At 39.4% G+C, this 13796-nt stretch overlaps 1 protein-coding gene across 1 annotated transcript in view; it reads left to right on the top strand.

Annotated features, from left to right (window-relative positions):
- Nucleotides 1–3876: 3876 nt before the first annotated feature.
- The window catches only part of LOC109988859 (ecto-NOX disulfide-thiol exchanger 2-like), a 92359-nt gene continuing 82439 nt past the window's right edge, over nucleotides 3877–13796 (top strand). The window contains exon 1 of the mRNA XM_029278577.2: nucleotides 3877–4032. Within this exon, the coding sequence (XP_029134410.2) occupies nucleotides 3882–4032 (151 nt within the window). The 5' untranslated portion in view covers nucleotides 3877–3881. The remainder of the gene's footprint in view (nucleotides 4033–13796) is intronic.

Raw genomic sequence — 13796 nt, 5'->3', positions numbered from 1 at the left:
CTACTTTCAGTTTGACCAAGGAGAGAGGAGACAGCTTTTAAGAAACATGAGATGCAGCTATGTTCTTGTTGTGCATGAGCCACAAACACTACATTGATCTCAAAATTGATGACATGAAATACCACTGCAGTCACTTTACACTAACAGACATTCTGATGAGCTTAACCTTTTTAAATATCAACTCTCTTCCTCTCTGAGCATCCACCTGAACCCTGTTGTTTGTCTGGAAAGAGCATTTTGATACAACGTGGAGCTGCACTCTTACAGTGTGAAAACAGGAGTGAGTGGTGCTGCATACTACTCAATAGAGGCAGAGAAACAGTTCCAATATCTGACAGGACAAATAGTCATGAATGTTATAAGCAGAAAGGGAAATTGACACAAATGAATGCTAGTAAAGAGGACAGTTATTATCTCTCTAACTCGATAGTTGTCAATGAGGCCCAGCTTCCATTTAAAAAGCATTAATTGAATTTTATGTGAAGCTGAGATGAGCGCATAACTGGGCTCATGATTTACTGAATAAGGTGCTACAGTGAATTCTCTTAAAATAGGAAATAGTTAAATCTTGCAGCGATCAATTGTGTATCCCCCTAACATTTGAGGCGGGTAGATTTCTCTTAAGATGTCTGAAAAGTCACCCAACACACACGCTCTCAAACAAAATTATAAAAGCAAACTAAGGCGGTTTTCATCTGCTGAGGCACAGAGTCAAACTAGTGTTTGATTTGAATGTTTTGCTACACTAAGCAGACTGCTGAAAAAACATCATTGTTATAAAAGAAAAAAATCAAGACATCAGACCAACATTATTTACGGATGGACTCTGAAATTGAATGAGAGCATGCACTGGCTGTTACTCATTACTACTGGCTGACAGGGGTAATTGAATTCTGCTGAGAAAAATAACTCTGTTTATTCATCATTAAGTCTCTTCTGGAGAAACATGGACAGCAAAATAGCAAACAATCAGCTGGTGGCTTTGTTTTCGACTTGTACAACCTTGAAAGTAGATGATCAATAAGGAACTCCAGGCTGAAAATACTGTCTCTCTCGATATGGAACTGTTTCTCGAATTTACTTCCACACTGCAGAGCATCCTTAGGTTGCCTTTCATGGTGTGCCAGTATGTGGACCGTATGCCTTTTCAAACCAAGCTTCATGTGAATATCTTGTACATATAACAAGTATCCCAGACTTTTCTCCAGTTCAACTGAGACAGAGTTTACAGAAAAAGTACTGGTCTGATTTAATGAAACTTGGTTGGTTAAAAATAATATGCATTATTTTTTTTAGTAGATCTGGAACTGATTCACAAACACGCAATACATATTTTGATATACGTTTTTGAGTTTTATTCCAGAGACTAGTTTAGATTGGACATGTCAGTGTCTCCTGTACAAATATCTGGTGTAAAATCAAGCAAACAAGATTCATGACAGAAAATAATTGGTGTGATTTACAGTATATATTTGATATTCTTTCTGTGTACCATAAAAGTGGATAGACATGGTGGTGGTCTCTAATCTCTGGGTGCCTTTCTAGTTGTGTCGAGTTTCTCACACCTTTCCAAGAATCCCCATTGTAACATAGACGGGCGCTCTAACAGCTCTGGCCTCCATCAAGGCCAACAATCCAGCCTCATATTCACTTAGAGGACCTGCATATTTGACATAACTGCTGCATTTGTATCTACAGTCATGTTTGAAGTGGCTGTCATGTTTAACAGTATGGTAGTTTCATCACAACATTCACTTTACCTTTACTTCAAGTGTTAGATATTGGTTAGTATTATTTTTTATTCATGAGACACATCAGCTATTAACTGATTTGTTTTAAGTCCGTCTGAACGTACTCCAAAATTGAATGGATTCTCTCTGGTCTCATGCAACAGCCCTCGAAAAAAAATTGACGTCGACATGTGTTGTTTTGTAATCCTTCTGACATATTAATGGGAATTATTTGCGGAAGTAATAATATGTTTTGGTTAGTCTTCAGGTTAGTCTGCCATGGTTAGTTACACATATAAAATGTACTAAAACTTGACTATTGTTGGACAGATAATGACAGACACAGTAAAGTAAGTTCCTGTCATGACCCAAAATCACTCCAACACACAGTTTGTAGAAAAGTGCTCTTAAGGCCTCAGAGTAGACTTGATTTTAGAGGTTTTGGAAAAAGGAGAACAGCACTCTGGCCTTTGGTAAATATATTTATTTAGCTTTTGAGATCATTTTATGATGGCAGTGGAAGCAGACTTATTGGAGGAGCAGAGAAAATAATCTGACAGCAGATATTTTCTAAACATGGTCCAAGGCCTTTTAACCAGAACAAGGTGACCTCAGCTTTAGCTCCTGTTTGTGTGTGTTTTGTACCAGCCCTGTTTTTAAACTACACACAGTGAGTTGCTATATTAAGGGTCCATAAGTTAGACTAATAATACAGCAGCTTTGCAGTAAATCCTTCATTACCTTCATTAGGGATATAGTGTTACAGTACAGTTACAGTGCCTTTGTTAAAATAATGGAGAGACTTAAAATAGCAACAGATGAAAGCTTCATATCATCTGTGAGGATCAGTGAGGAGACTGTAATGTTACTGCTGTTGATACATGAAGTGTGCCATTTTCTTTGTGTTTGTTTTTGACATTGTTTTCCACTGTCAGAGGTTTGACTGACATTCACTGTGTACTCTTTTAAAGGAGCAAGACTGAAGAATTAGCACCACATATCTAAATGCCCCCTGTTCATGATGTTTACATGATGTTCTCTCTTGCTTGGGATTTGGTTTAATTTTGATTGAAATCTGATTTATTTAACATCAAGTTGTTTACTTTACTGAAGCCGTACAAAACACGATGATGATCATCTTTGACAGACCATTTAGTCAATCAATTAAAAGTTCAATGCTAACCAATTTTTTTTTTTTTTTCAAAGGCTGTAGCATCATGTGCTGTTCAAGTTCATGCGTGACACTGAGGTGATGTTTTATATTTTGTCCATGTATAAATTTGGTAGAAATAAACATTGGATAACATTCTTAATGTGTGACAACTGAACCATTCATTTGACTTTTTGCGTGACTTCTGTTTTAGACTGTGTGAGCCAGGTGTCACTAACCGTATGTTCCTATCCGCCCTCCTATTGACTCTGTTAAAGGACAATGTAAAACCATTCTGTGATGTTTTGTTTTCATTAGAGGTTGGACTGAGTATTCAATTTAAACAGGTGTTGTCATTGTCTCCTCAGTGCAGTCAGAACCAGACTGAAGGGAGTTTATTAGACCAGGATTAGAAGACTCATTACAGATACATTACAGATCATTCTCACACACACAGTTTTCTATGTCTCTATACACAGAGTCTAATTATAAAAGCATAATTATGTTTGCTCTACTGTTTTCCTTCTGTAATTAATCTTTTGGCTGTGTGTTGATCAAACCAAATCTGCACACAATATGCACACCGTTAGGCCAAGATTACACAGATATTTGGCTTGAATGCTCCTTTTGAGTAGGAATCCTCTACCATCATGTAGAAACTCCTGGAGCCACGGCTGAATGAAGGTTCTGTTTTCAAGTGGGCAAAACAAATAGGCTACTTGTCTTCAGAATAGCCCTGGAATAAGACTCCAGCTGCAGCTATGTGAGAAGAAACCCTTCACAAAAAAAAAAAAAATCGTGTTTTCCTTCGGTGTCAAAGAAAAGAAGCAGGAGTTTAGTCACAGGATGTTGTACCGCCCTTTAACACAGCCAAAAACAGTTCGCCTGCGCGCTTCGTGCACGGGAGGCGAACTTCTTCTGTCGTGAAGCGCGGGCACGTCGACGCGAGGGCGGGCTCTCCTGCTGTAGCTACAAGGTCCCGCTTCTCCTGGCTGCTTTCAATGCAGTCCTGTCTGCAGAGCGGAGCGGGCTGTCAAAGGGAAGAGACCAGGTGCTCCATTCAAGGATATATTTCTACTTCGTACACTTCGTCCTACAGTAGAGGACCCGTAGCTCACCTTCCGTGGACAATGTTTCTCTTGCAATACACAGGTAGGCTACGCGTTTCATCTCCTTTAAAACGGTCTCCTTCTTATGGCATAAATGTTCGTTTTTTGTTGCACACAATCCACCGGCTGTATGTTTCGTGTTTCCACAGGCTGAAGTGGTGCTATATGGCTGGACTACATGGGATTTTTAGCCCCATATTTATCGCCTTTCTCTCCGTTGTTTGATACAACTTAAACAGTCTGTATGACATTTTCGAGTGTGTTTAGTGTGTTAATTGACGGGAATATGCCCGCTGTTGAGACTGCATTTCAAGAGCTGTGCTGCTTCTCCAACACTGTGATAGGGTTGTTTTCCAATGACCCCCCCTCAGTAGGCTGTTTGCTGTGTAACGGTGTGCGTTATGGTGATATGACAGATATGAAAATGTGCGCATTTTACGCGAGCAGAAAGTAGGCTGCTATAGGAACGAGCGGTTTCTTTAAATGTTGACCGTCTTTACTGCAGCTCTGTATGGATGAAGTTTTCAGATTATTCCGCTGCGTAATGACGCCGTGCCTTTTGATTTGAAAGGCAAATGATTTCATACACTGCTCATCTGGTTTCTGTCACACTAAAGCAGAATTATAGACATTACTCAGTCAGAATATTGAAGGCCGTGCGTGCTGTTTATAGAAGTTGTGTCTTCTCTGCAACTATTATGAATTACTTTGCCAATTATTCCCTTGTCGCCGAACGCACAAACAGCAGCATTTCAATGGGACGTTTGCTACGGGCACACAAAGCTTTACTATCTGAAGTCTTACATTAACCTGCTTTTCGCTTTATATCAGCTCACCAGCTTCCAATAGGCATGAGAAATGTACCTCAGGTTCCGCTGCTTTGTTTTCTTGCCTGTGTGATCTCAGTCCAATCACTGATTAGATTAGTCTCTTGGTATAGATTTGAGGTTTGTCATTGCATTGTGTATACTTACTTTTAGCTGTTCTTCACTTTCTCTTAACATCCTCCAAAGTCTCAAACAAAGTGTCATTAAAAATTACACTTCGTAATAAAACAAATATGGTGTTTAATTAATCATCCAGTTTTCCAAATATGTCCTGTAGACTGATAAAACATGTGGTTCGAAGATAGAAAAGCTACTGCTCTGGGGACCTAAATGCTCAGGTGTTTGTCCAATCACAATGTGCTTCATGTCTTATCTCATTTTGGTTTGTGCTGCGATGTTGTTGTTTTATCTTACACAGACAGAATTGATCTGTTCCCTTTTCTCCTGATGCACACACACACACATGCTTTGAATCAAAATGAGTAATTTGGGGGGTCGAGTGCCTCCCCATGAACACTGGGGGAGAGAGAGAAGCTCTATCAGGCCAAGTGACAGCCATTTACTTCCACACTGCAGAGCATCCTTAGACTGCCTTTATTGGCTCTTTACCCTGATGTGCCAGAGGAAAGATTTTAAGGTTGTGCATTGAGTGCTTGAGAAGGAGCTTAAATATTTCAGCTTTTTTTAGCATTGAATGGGAGTACTTGCAGAACATATTTAGACTGACTACAGAGCGGACTTCTGTACAATACAGAGATTTGGCAGCTCACATTTAATTGCCTAGTGCATGACAATATTAGTTACTTCGTGGGGGTTCTTGAGGCAGTAGCTGTCTAGGAAACGGGGATAAAGAGAAAGGGGGAGGAAGCAGAAAATAAAGGTAAAGTTTGAGCCATTGTCACATTTTGTGGAACCAGCTTCCTACCTCACCGAGAGTGTAACTAAGTGGAAATGTATTGGTGTGACAGACCCTCAGAGTTTCAGTAGATACGGTCTAACTGAATGTGGAAAGTTTGAGACAATGTCAGAAAGTCCAAAGCGTAACTTATTTATGGTTACTGTAAGAACACTGTATTATCCTTGACTCTCCATCATGACACAGCAGCCGTTCATTACGTAGACTTAACCAAAACGGTGGAAAAGTGGCGCATATGTTTCCTCAAATCACTCTTCACAAGATACTTGGCTTTTGTCAAGTTATTCTACTGCCAGCAGCACACCATCTGTCAGGCTGGTTTTTAAGACAGGTGGTGCAATAACTTGATTGTTTTAGTTCCTCACCACTCATCCAGTTTTTGTGACAGCTTAATATAGGATAGTGATGGTTGTTTATTCCTGTGTTTAATGCTTACTTGTGAGCTCTGTAGACACCCAATTTAACTCGGTCTAATTGTTGAGTTAGAAGGTGAAGAAAAGTTTATAGCTTGTGTGAAAGATCCCTGTGAGGATCAGCGGTGTTGGCAGACACAGCAGTTCAACAAGTCATCTTGAATCAAGTAGCTAAGAGGGCCTGGCAGCCTGAAGGCAACTAACCAAAGCCCCAACCATACCACTGTCAGAGTTCTTCATTTCTAATCACTTTTATGACACGCAGCCATGCAGGGAACCTTTAAAAATGAAGCTTAGGACTCAGCAACAGCACATTCAGGAGCTCTATGAAGGGGCGAAGTGAGCCATCAACTTTGTTCTGCATTAGCTGTGTATGAGCAGTGTGTGAGATGGGATTGAGGTAGCAGTACTGCAGCGTTAAACTCTGTTGACAGTCCCTCTGAGCACAGGAGACTACAGAAGAAGTTTGAAGCTGGATTAAACTGTTTATCAACGACTTGCTGCACAACTTTTCTACTTTTTACATTTAACTTAAAAACATACCAGTTTTTTTTTTTTAATTTTCTAAAAATGTCTTATGTTATGTCAAATCTATACTACAACATGTAACGGAGCATAATACAAAAACATTAGGGACATCCTTTCTTATTTAAACGAGAATTTGTTCCTGCTTAATGCTTTCAAGCAGTAAGTATCCCGTTTTAAATAAATTAACTAATGACTTGAGTCATTTTTTGTCGGCAAGTTTCTGTTTCTTGGCAGTCATTGAAATGGCTGACTAACTTGTTGTTGTATTGACTCTAGGCGGGGAATCAAGTGACTGTCAGATGACTCTACCCTGTACATTACCGATTTATCATTGATTTTTATTTTTTTTTGGAAATTAAAGACACTAAATAATTGTATATTTTCAGCCTTGATAGGCATATCTGACAGACTGTCAGACCTTTACAACTAAAATATTAAAGAGCAACATCCCGACAACCCTGCTGGACTTGTGCTTATGTTTGTGTTTTAGTAATGAGGGACACCACAGCTGTCACTTTAATGTGCAGACACAAGCATAGCTGTATCTCCTTGTCTGTTCTACTTAGTTTTGTGCTGAGGAGAGGACAACTCTGAAACTTTAATAGCAACATTGCACCTGCCCAGCGATGTGAATTCACTGGGTGAAAGAATTAACCTGATTATATTTAGTTTTTTTTTGTTTTGTGGTGGCATTTTCCCCCCTCACTACTCATGCCAAGAGAAGCAATTGGAAGTAGCACAGCATGCAATGTGATGGATCACCAGTGGGATGTTGGACACTACTGCTGGATACATCTCTGGAGTTACCTGAGACCACTGCTGCTTCTGGGATTGTATTACAATAAATATTCTGCCTTAGCACTGGATGATAAATGGAGCCACTAAATCTAACTTTTATTTAGGAGTTTCATCGTGTATACATATTTATGTTTTATAAGAATCAGCTTTTCCATTTATTGTGGATTTATTTTATTTATTTGCTTTGAACCGTAATTTAATACAGGAAACTTCATGACATTTATTACTCCGACCTTGCTGCATAACTGCTTTCATATGGATATATGTCTGTGCTAGAGTTGGCCCTCTTGGTTGAATGCTGTTCCCCCAAACATTGATATGTTGAACATTCCCCCGTGGAGGAAATGGAGAAAGCTGAGACTGTGGTGCAGTGGTTGTAACCAGAGAATGGGGGTGTCCAAAGAGATTGCCTGTCTGGCAGGCAGCCATCGCTCCACTGTAATAGAGACTGAGAGCTGAGATTTATGTGGCTCTTACTTTGGGGAGAAGGGGTGGGGGGGGGTACCATTGCAAACAAAATGGTACCAGAATGGATGGAGGGAATGTAACCATGAATGCATTATTAATAGTGCTGCAGAGGTTCTCTGTATGCTCTCTATCTGATGGGGGCATTTGGCCTCTTAATTAAAGTATGACAGAAAGGTGGGGTAGTGTGCAGAAAATGTCATAGAAATGTTTGTTCATCGTCTGAAGCATGTCAAAATTGTAAGATATGAAAAATGATTTGGTTACGTTCGTTTCAACAACACATTTTTGCGGTAAATTTTGTTTGGGATGTTTTTCACTTCAAGGAACTCACCCTAAAAGATCCCCACTGTGCAGATTATTTCATACCAAAGCAGAAACACCCTGACTCAAATGTCATTGGGACTGCTCTTAAAGGTTTGGTGTTTGACCGTAAAGGAAGCCCTGTAAAGGCACGTTTACTGTGTGAAGACTTGCTAAAGTCAGACCCCTGCAGCAGGATAAGCGCAAGCCATTTCTGAGCTCAGCACGTCTTGATGGCCAATATTTATTTGTAGCTTTTTTTTTTCAGCCCTGTCATTTTCGAGGAATGGGAGGTGAGCATTTACAGTAGGATGATACAACACTAGAGTAACATTTCGACCAGGGAATGGGGTGTAGTTTTCAGTGGTGTTCTTTGAATTACAGCTCTGTCTATTTTAGACCGTTGGTATGCAAGCTGAGGTTAGGCTTTGGGTGAACTGTAGACCTCGCTAAATTACATGGTCATTGCAGGTTGAATCGAGCACATAAACATAGAGGGTTCAAGTTCAAAACTAGACTCATGACATTTTTTTACTCAGATGTTTGTTTTAAAATACACAATAAATATGGTCTGTTTGTTTATTATTTTAGGCAGTTAAAAATACTAGAAAGCAGACAGCAGCTGTGATAGTAAATGTCTACCTATTTCATAGTTTGGTATTTCAAAAGCCAGCTAATCATTATACCATCCAGATAGGTATTTTCAATGTGGCACACTTTTGTTAAGTAAATCTTAAATGTGTAAATCTGCTCCAATCATGTTATTTTATTTTTTTTGCTCTTATCTGCCTATCTAAAGACAAATGCATATAAACATGGAATACGCGCATGCTTGCAGAAATATATTGGCCCTTGTTTTTTGGTACCATTAGTCTTAGTGTTTATTTCTTTAAAATAAACCGTCTTGCTTTTCATTAATCCTTGTTTAGGAAAGCATCATTCGTTGTTGCGGTTGAAGCTCAAATTACGTTGTCACCCCTCAGGCAAGTGTTAGTGAACTTTGGTGAGATAATGTAAAACAGGCTCAGAGGAAACTGAAGAAAAGGATGGCTTGAGAAAGGTAACGTTCATCTTCATCTGTGTTGCTGTGATTTGGTTTGCATGCCTCAATGTAAAGTGTTGGACAAAAAAAAAAAAAAAAAAGGTTGCTCAGAAATCAATCAAGTAATCACAGTGCATAAGCAACTAGCCCTGGTTGATGTTGGCAGTGCAGGTGTTCTAAAGGGATTACCTTTTGCCTGGATGTTGATTTGAGTAATGTCAGAGAATATTTTCATTGAAATGAGCTTTTCTCAACTTTCTCCTAAAGTTTGCATTTTTAAATCCCTGTAACACATTTGGCTCTAACACCCATTCACTATGCATTGTAGCCTGCTGCTGTCCCAGATTTAAGAGCCAGTTTGTGTGAATTGGCCGTGAAACATGTAAAACACGTATTTTGAGATCCTATATTGCAGTTAGAGCTGCACAATTCCTCCTAAAATGTGAATCACAATTTTTCTCCCTGAGAATTAAGATCACAATTCTCTTACACAATTCAAATTTTTTTTTTCAACTTTTCAGTGCAAACTGGAGCTTTAAACTTTCCAACGTAAATTGTCTGCCTCTTTCCTGCTAGTCTACATGTACCACTGTCTACCCAACGTGTGGTTACTATAGTAACAGTGACTGACAGTAGAGGGCCATAAATGAGGATGATAAATTCAAGATTCTATTTATTTGTCATTTCCCTATGAATCTGCATGTATACATAAAAAAGATGATTTGCTGTTCTCCCAGCCTCAAGCGTGATTAAATGACAAAGGTGATTGTGTTATAAGGCGCAGCTCCAGCTGTGCAGTGCTTCTGCAATGCTGAAACACAATGTGAATTCACAGACTGGGAAAAGAATATTACCCCGATGTAGAAACTATATATTTATGGACCAAAGACGCAATGTTGGCTGAGCTTAGTTAAGGCACTTTGTGGTAACGTAGTCTGAAAAGACCTGGAGATGCTGAATGTGGTTCCTTGTGGAAGCTGTGGCCTTAAGGACATATGCTGACAACAGCTGACTTAATATCATGGCACTGAACACAGCCATTACAGACATGGAGGTAATTGGATTCACAAATCAGCCATGGCTCTGGGTTTATTGTGGCACTGGGCTTTATGGGTAATATTTCAGACTGGAGACTGGTGGGCAGGCTGTCAGAGTGGGGCTTGGTTGTAACTTGAAACTGGTGCAGGAGAGAGAGTCAGAGATGTTGAGCTGTCCTTTGGTCTCAGAGAAACACAGGGAGAGAAAAGACTCAGTATCCTTCTCCTATAACCTGTATTTCCCAAACAAAATTTAATCAATTATTATTGCTTTAAGGTGAAATGGACCGAAACACTAGTGTTGCTTTTTTTAATTCATTGAAATTGTCCTCCTCTCTGTCTTGACCTTGCCATTTTATGAACACTTCCTTAAGTTTATCTTGTTCTATTTCAGTGCTCAATGTGGAGATTGGTCTCTAAACCATTTATTCTATCATATCCATTTCTTCCTTTCAGTTTTTTTCTCTCTTGTTGAAAAACAACATTTCTCCTGATTCACTGGAGGTCAACGATGAAGAATGTTTTCAGGTGTCTCTCCTTCTTGAGCTAAATCCTGCCGGTTCTCAGCCATGCTTTCTTTGCCAGTCCTAAAGAAGTCAGAGATGGTAGATCAATATGAAAATAAATTGTTGTGTCAGAGTTTTGAGTTGCACCAACAACCGGCCTATAGTGAGTGTCCACAGTGCTTCCTGGCTGATAAGTGTAAGCTTGATTTTTTTTGTAGATCACACACACATTTCAGCAAATACCACTATATTCCGTGTTTTACAATTGATTCCATTTTTATTGTCTAATTCCGTGATTCCGTCGGTGTTTTCCATATCGCGGAAATCAGTCCCTAGTAATCGTTACAGTACATTGATCTTGGCACATTTTCGGGACTCTAGATTTTATTATTCTATGACTTCAGTTCACCGGCTGTAACTAAAACTGTTCTGAAATAAAGGATCTTGTTTGAATCATACAACAGCTCAGAGTGTGGTACATTTAGTAATAGGTAACAGATGAAACACATGTAACACCTTACAGAGTTATTTCTTGTTATAAATGATCAGTCCGACATTGTCATCTTGTTCTTTTCGCACCTTTTCTGTTTTATCACTTTGGCCATTAATAACAGTGTGACAACAGTCCCCAGTCTGACTGCTGTGATGACTGATGGATAGACGGCATCAGTAGAGACCAGAGAGAGAGAGAGAGAGAGAGAGAGTAGAGCCAGTCTGAGCCAGATCGTAGCCTCTGGAGCTGTCCTTTCACATGATCTATGAGGCTTAATTTGTTTGTGCTGTTTTGGTAATTAAACAGGGGAGGCCTGCCTAGTGGAGTCATGCTGTTGGCTTCGTTTCTCTCCTCTAATCTTCCACTAAGACCAGATAGTTATTGGTGGAAAGGCAGGAGAGACCGCAGACCCTCTGTTAATGGAAGGGATTAATCTTATTTACTCAACTTACTCCTTGTTTCTTCATAGGGAGCTCGGCCAGGATGTTATCACTGTGGTGGTCACAGATATTTAGATGTGGCGTCTGTCCAGACGTCTAATGGCAGATGATATCGTGACAAGCCCTGGAGCAGAATATTCTCAGCTAGGATTTATCCCTCATCCTAATTGTTAGATATCATGACTGTTTGTTTTATGTAAGTATTAAATGGATTATGGGACTGCTGAAAGCTCAAGCATCAGAATCCCACTTTGTCACCTCACCATCCTTCTCAGTTGAAAAATGTGCTTGTCAGAGGACACTGTTGGCAATTTTCCATTTAAGTTTTCAAAGCATATATCATCATAAATTGTCCTCAATAGTTTACTTTTCTCCTTTGTATACTAGTTGTATGCACTTACCACTATTGTATTATCTTATGTATTCTTACTTCACATTTTAATTATCTACAACAGGTCTTTAAGGACGCTAAATCAGAATACTGTGGAATTAATAATGTAGAAATAATAACTTTAGTTCTGGCCTGTACATCCAAGTCCAGTCTGTAGTTGAGGTCTCCACACCTGAAGAGATGTGTGAAGCGCAGGCTGATGTCGAAGAGAGCAACCTGAGGATTTCCACAACGTTCTGGTTCCTCCTGAAGGTCAGCGTTTAAAGGTTTAGAATTCACACCTCTAGTTTTGACACAGGCTTCTGAAGGTCTGAGCGGTCAGTTTCAGCCTCCTGACATAGACCCTCACTACACAAAACCAAGAGAGGGGGCTCTGTGCTTCTCTTCAAAAGCCCTCTAGAGAAAATGGCTTTCTAACTGCAAATTCATTTAGGAATAAGGGATTCAATGGGAGAGAACGCACTGTGGAGAGTCTTCAGTATTGTCAGCTGAAGTGGGCTTCTCGGTATGAGTGACACAGCACAAACAGTCTCATTAATGTGGACCCCAGGGAGAACTTAATCCCCGGGAGCTGCTTGAAGGTAAACAGAGCAGTGTGGGGATGAGAGATATTCCCATGGTACACTAGTTGTGTATGGTTATGTTTAATTGTGTTTGGGCACCAAGCTTTATATTGCCTTCTGTTGATGTCTCATAAGGGTCTAATCAGATCCATGAGTCTTTGCATGTTAATTGTTTTAGTATAATACTGTATGTAATATAAAGACAAACATGGGCAACTGTCCAGACAGCTGGCAATACAATGATTGACGCATGAAAGATTTCCAACAGTAGACTCCTATGGGAACTTTGCCATCAAGATCTGCTGATGTATGTGGGGAATGGAGCTAGAAGAGAATCAGACTTGGTGCATTTAAATTGTCATGATGTGACTCCATGGAATCAGATCTGATAAAGAACCAGAAGTTGAGAAATAACTGATATGATACATTATTGATTAAAGCCTTCAGTTGGTTTCTTTTATAAACTTGTTCAATAGATCCGGAATAAACGCTGTCTCCCTTAATTTTAAAATGCTTTTGAAGGGTTAAATTAATCACAAGATTTATAGAAAAAGCGACTTGCAATTTTTAAAAGGTAACTTGACGGTGCATGTCTCAGCGTTTTAGTATTTTGGTCGCACCAGTATATAAGATCTTTTACGTTAAGTCTTAAAAGATTTAGGCATTTCTACCGAAAAATATTTTTGATATTTCCCTCTTATGTATTGCGTGAGCAACAGCAGTGTCCTGCCTCCTACTCCACCCTCTCTGGTAATGTTGCAAATGTAGACTGTAGTTTATAACACTCATAAAATGATGCCACAAAGACTGCGGATGCTGTAAAATGTCATAATTAAAATTCACATTAATTTGCATTGAAAATCACAGCTCCACTGGAGCTTGTCATTAATGCCAAGCAAAGAATTAACATCTTTTTTAAGTTTAGAGGGCATCCTCTTCCCCGCTGAGGTCTTCGAAACATATTTTCAGCAGTATATCAGCAGGAAATCTGTGTCAATGAATCAAAGGAGGTAGTAGCTGTGTCTGCAGATCTTTGAAATCATTAGATGACATTAACATAAGGCTATATAGCAAGGGAATGAAAA

This window comes from Labrus bergylta, chromosome 9 (genome assembly GCF_963930695.1).
Source record: "Labrus bergylta chromosome 9, fLabBer1.1, whole genome shotgun sequence".
Classification (NCBI taxonomy): Eukaryota; Metazoa; Chordata; class Actinopteri; order Labriformes; family Labridae; genus Labrus; species Labrus bergylta.
Note: the sequence above shows the minus strand (reverse complement) of the source record. Positions and strands in the feature narration are given on the sequence as shown.